This window comes from Plasmodium gallinaceum (genome assembly GCF_900005855.1).
Source record: "Plasmodium gallinaceum strain 8A genome assembly, contig: PGAL8A_v1_119, whole genome shotgun sequence".
NCBI lineage: Eukaryota > Apicomplexa > Aconoidasida > Haemosporida > Plasmodiidae > Plasmodium > Plasmodium gallinaceum.
In genome coordinates, this window is record NW_021628276.1 from 581,569 (window position 1) to 586,358 (window position 4,790).

Consider the following 4,790-nt stretch of genomic DNA (forward strand, 5'->3'; position numbering starts at 1 on the left):
AAAAAAAAAAAAAAAAAAAAAAAAAATGAAAACAAAATAATTTATTATTTTTTTTTTTAACATTTTAACACATAAAAATTGACTCAATTGAGAAATTTCCATAATAAAATGCATTTGTTTTAAAAAAAAAAAAAAAAAAAAATAAAATTAATCAATTTTTATTGTATAAGTAATTATAAAATTAAAAATATATTATATTTTTTTGAAAAATTAGTTTTTGTAATTTTTTTTTTTAATATATATTAATAGGGGAGATAAACGTGCAAGAATTTAATTATTTTATATATATTTTTTTTTATTAATTTTTGTAAAGTATAATTATTATGTAATATTAATTTATTATAATTATATAAAATAGATAGCAAATGCTACATTATTTTAGAAAAATATAAGTAAATAATTAAATAAATATATATATATATATAAATATATATATATATATTAATACATAATATACCTATTTATATATTTTAATGAGAATGGAATCTACCGAAGATATAAAAGAAGATATATCAAGTATAATAAGTAAAGAAGAGATAAATAATAATTTAAAAATAAATAGATGGGTATGCTTGGCTTTATATTCTATTGTAGCATCTGTTGCTACTTTTGTTCATAGTGGGTTTAGTGGATGGCAACCTATAATATTTAAAACAGGAGCATTTAAAGAATTATGTACTCCAGATGATGAGGTTCAAATATTTCGTGTTGATGCAAATATTACATATGAATCATGTGGGAATAGAGATGCAGCAGTAAATAATTTGTCCACTTTATCTTTTTTTGTCCATTTTTTTTTATCTTTCTCAAGTGGATATATATTAGATACCTATGGAGAAAAAGTGTGTTTTCTTTGTGGTCAAACAATTTTAACAGCAGCTTTCTTATCATTAATTCTTTTTAAAGTGTCATATATATGGTATGTTTTTTTTTTTTTGCTTGGTGTATCAGCAGATTTATCATTTATACCACTATTAAAAATATCTAAATTTTTTCCCGGTAAGGAATCTCTTATATTTGGTATATTAGGATCAGCAAGATCTACTGGTTTTGCTATTGGTTTAGTTTTAAAGCTAGTATTTTTTTATACATTTAACTTTAAAGATGATGAATTTTATATTTTGTGTATATTTTATATTTTAACATGTAGTATGTATTCATTGATAATTGGGATATTTATTATGCCTGGAAAAAGCGAAGATATTTCTCATCTAAATAGTGAAGGGGCAACTGGATCATCTGTAACTGATAAAAATCATGTAGGTGTATTGAATGAAATGGAAAGTTTAGAAAGTATAGAAAAAAAAAATAAAAAAGATGTTAATGAGACATTTGGAGAAAAGTTAAGAAGATTATGGAGTCATCCCAAAAAATGGGAATATTTATTAGTTGTATTTATATGTAGTTCTAATATGATAAGATTTGATTATTTTATTAAAACAAATAGATCTTTTTTTATTTGGAGAACTTATGACCTTACAACTATATTTTCTTTATTAACTATTTTATCTTTTATTCCATCACCATTTTTTGGTTACATAGCAGGAAAATTTGGTTCAGTTTATGGAATACTTATAAATAATATTTTTGTATTATTAACTTATATTTTTGTCTTATTTGACAGTGTTTATCTTAGGGCTGTATCAATTTTGTTATTCTTCTTTTTTATATCATTTGCCTTTTCATGTTTTTACTGTTATGTAGACGAAAAATATTCAAAAGAGCATTTTGGAAAATTATGTGGATTAATGTTTGCTGTTAGTGCTTTATGTTTAGTTGTTAATTTTTATTTAACATATTTAACTAATGTAGTATATGTTTATTTAGGAGAAAAAAAACAAATTCCTGTAACTATTGGATTGATAATTTTGGGCCTTATTACTATATTAGGCTGTATATATTTGAAAATATCAGAAAGAGTAATAGAAAAAGAATTTGTACCAGAAAAAAAAAAAATAGTAGACATACAACAAAATTAAGATAAATTTTTTTTTTTTTTTGTTTATTTTATTTTATTTTTTTTTTTTTTAAATATTTTAAAAAGTGAACTAGCACAATCTTTTGAGTTATTTCACAATTAATTTTAAATTTGTATTATTAGTAAAAAAATTTAGTTTTATAAAAATTTATTCCAGTTTATATGTATTCATATTTTTTCTGTGGTTACACATTGTTACTCTCTTCATTTTTTTTTTTTTTTTATTATATGGCTAATAGGGGTAATTCTTCTTTTTAATGCTATAATTCACTACTATAGTTTTTATTGAGAATTTTCTTTCATTTTTATTTTTGTTTTAATTACTTTTTTTTTTTTTTTTTTTTTTTTTTTTAATAGGATTCTTTATTTTTAATAGATATCCTTTCCTCATATTTATATTTCATATAAGTATTATCATTTTTAATTATTATATTTATCTATAATTATTTTTTATTAATTTTAATTGCAACAACCAGTTTTTATTTACATATTTGTCTTTAATAATTTTCTTTTTGTTTTTTCTTTTTTCTTTTTTTTCTTTTTACTTTTTATTTTTTTCTTTTTAATGTATTCATATAGAATAGAGTATGCATTCAATTTATTGAATTTAATTTGATAATTAGAAAATATATTAGTGCATAATTGCCATTATATTTTTTTTTTATCTTTAAAGTTTAGGGATACATTTAAAAAATTGTTTTACTAATATATTGTCTATTAATTATATTTTTTTTTTTTTATTATCTATTTATTTTTTAATAAATTACTAAACTTTAAAAAAAAAAAAAAAAAAATTTTAGTATATATAACAAATTTTTTATATTTTTTGGAGAGTTTTATGTGCCTACATTATTTAAATATAAAAGAAGAAAATAAAAATACATAGGAATCTTTATAAATTAATAGTATAGAAATTATTAAACTTATATATACTAGTAATAGTAATTTTAATTTTGTTTTTTAAATATATTTGATATTGTCCATTTTAAAACTTATTTAACAAAAAAAAAATAAATTTTTATATTAAATAATTATATTATATGCTAATAATTTTTAATAACAAAATATTTACAAAAAACAAAAAAAGAAAAAAAAAATTTATAAAAAATGGAATATAAAATAAACATATAATTTAATATATAAATAATAAAGAAAAAAATAAGAATGGTTAAAATAAACTATTTCAACCTATTTTTTTTTTTTTTTTTTTATTAAGAGTTCTTCAAATTTTATAAATATAATATAATAATCAAATAGTTTCCAATTAAATATTATAAATAAATCATTTTATAAAATTTATACTGAGTATAACAAATCATAATTATTTAGTTTTTGTTATTTTTAACATTTTTCTTTTTCATAAAAATAAAATAAAGTAGTTTCTTTATTTAACATTTCCCTTTCTTTAGATGTACCTTCAAGAAAATATTTGTAAATTTTTTTTTCTTTATTTGTTAAACCTTCTAAAAAATAAGAATTCAATTTTGTTTTGTTATTAATAAGAAAATGTATTCTTGTTTTTTCTGCTTTTCTTAATATGTTGTAAAAATTTGCTGATGGCCATTCATTAACTGGTAACAAATTACATAACTCATATGCTGTCTCAAAATAAAATTGATTAAATAAACCAATTGTTACGGATACTGGATCAAATTTTAAGGTTTCAATAATATCATAATAAGAAGGAAATTTAATTCGTATTATATTTTTTTTATATAATTTTACAGCAAAAAATAAGGTTAATTTGATTTCATCGTCTGCATTTATCTTATCTTCTCTCAAACCACTTTTATATTCTAAATAAGCTTCATTATTCAACAGTGACAAACCATATAAATCAACTATGGGTATACACGGAATTTCAACTAAATCAATAAAATTAAATGGTGTATTTATATCTTTTATAATTTCTTCGAATTCTAAAAAATTATTATTTAATTTTATATTTTTAATTATATCTTCATTCATTTTTATATAATATATATATATACATATATATATATTTAAAGGACTATTTATATATAACTATTCATTTAATAGAATGCAAAAATTTTCTGTTATTTTAGGAATAAAATTAAGCACAATTTACATAAAATATATATATATATATATTTTTTTTTTTTAATTTATTAATATTTATTAATGTACATTTAATTTTATTTGATAGAATTTGATATAATTATTATTCTTCTAAAGATAAAATGAAATTATATGGTTGTATATATATTATCCTTTTATGAACTAAAAATATAAAAATCCTCCATAAAAAAATAAAATAAAATAAAAATAATTTTAATTCACATAATTATTAATTTATTAAAAAGAGCCTCTTTTGTAATATATCATAAAAATTCTGATAATAATTAAGAATTTCTAAATTTTTATAACTTCAATTTATTAAATAGTTTGGTATTTATATAGTAAATATATATATATATATACCTTAATGTATATTAATGCACTTGTAAAATAAACATCTTGTTAAATATAAGTTTAGTATTTCTTTATTTAATGTATGTACAAATTTAAAAAAAAAAAAAAAAAAAATTGAAAAAAGTTATAAAAATTTATAGTTTTAAAAATAACACCAATATGTAAAAAAAAAAAAAAAAAATTTTTTTTTCTCAATTTTTCAATACTTTTTCTTTAAAACAATATAACTAAAAACATATTGCTTTATTGAAAATTTATATTAAATTTTAAAAAAAATTCAATATATAAAATATAAATTAGGATATTTCAATATTCTTTTTTTTTTTTTTTTTTGGTTGAAATTTAATAAAGTTCATGAGCAAAAAAAAAAAAAAAAAAA

The 4,790-nt window shown here is 17.4% G+C and overlaps 2 protein-coding genes across 2 annotated transcripts; one reads left to right on the top strand and one right to left on the bottom strand.

The window, feature by feature from the left end:
• Positions 1-473: 473 nt before the first annotated feature.
• On the top strand, positions 474-1,979 carry PGAL8A_00427600 (transporter, putative; the record flags this gene model as incomplete). Its single annotated transcript, XM_028673004.1, has 1 exon — positions 474-1,979. One exon carries the CDS (start codon positions 474-476, stop codon positions 1,977-1,979), a length of 1,506 nt encoding a protein of 501 aa, XP_028529500.1.
• A 1,340-nt stretch (positions 1,980-3,319) lies between these two features.
• On the bottom strand, positions 3,320-3,946 carry PGAL8A_00427700 (GINS complex subunit Psf3, putative; the record flags this gene model as incomplete). The annotated part of the gene is made up of 1 exon (XM_028673005.1): positions 3,320-3,946. The coding sequence occupies one exon, from the start codon at positions 3,944-3,946 to the stop codon at positions 3,320-3,322; it is 627 nt and encodes a 208-aa protein (XP_028529501.1).
• Positions 3,947-4,790: the final 844 nt, after the last annotated feature.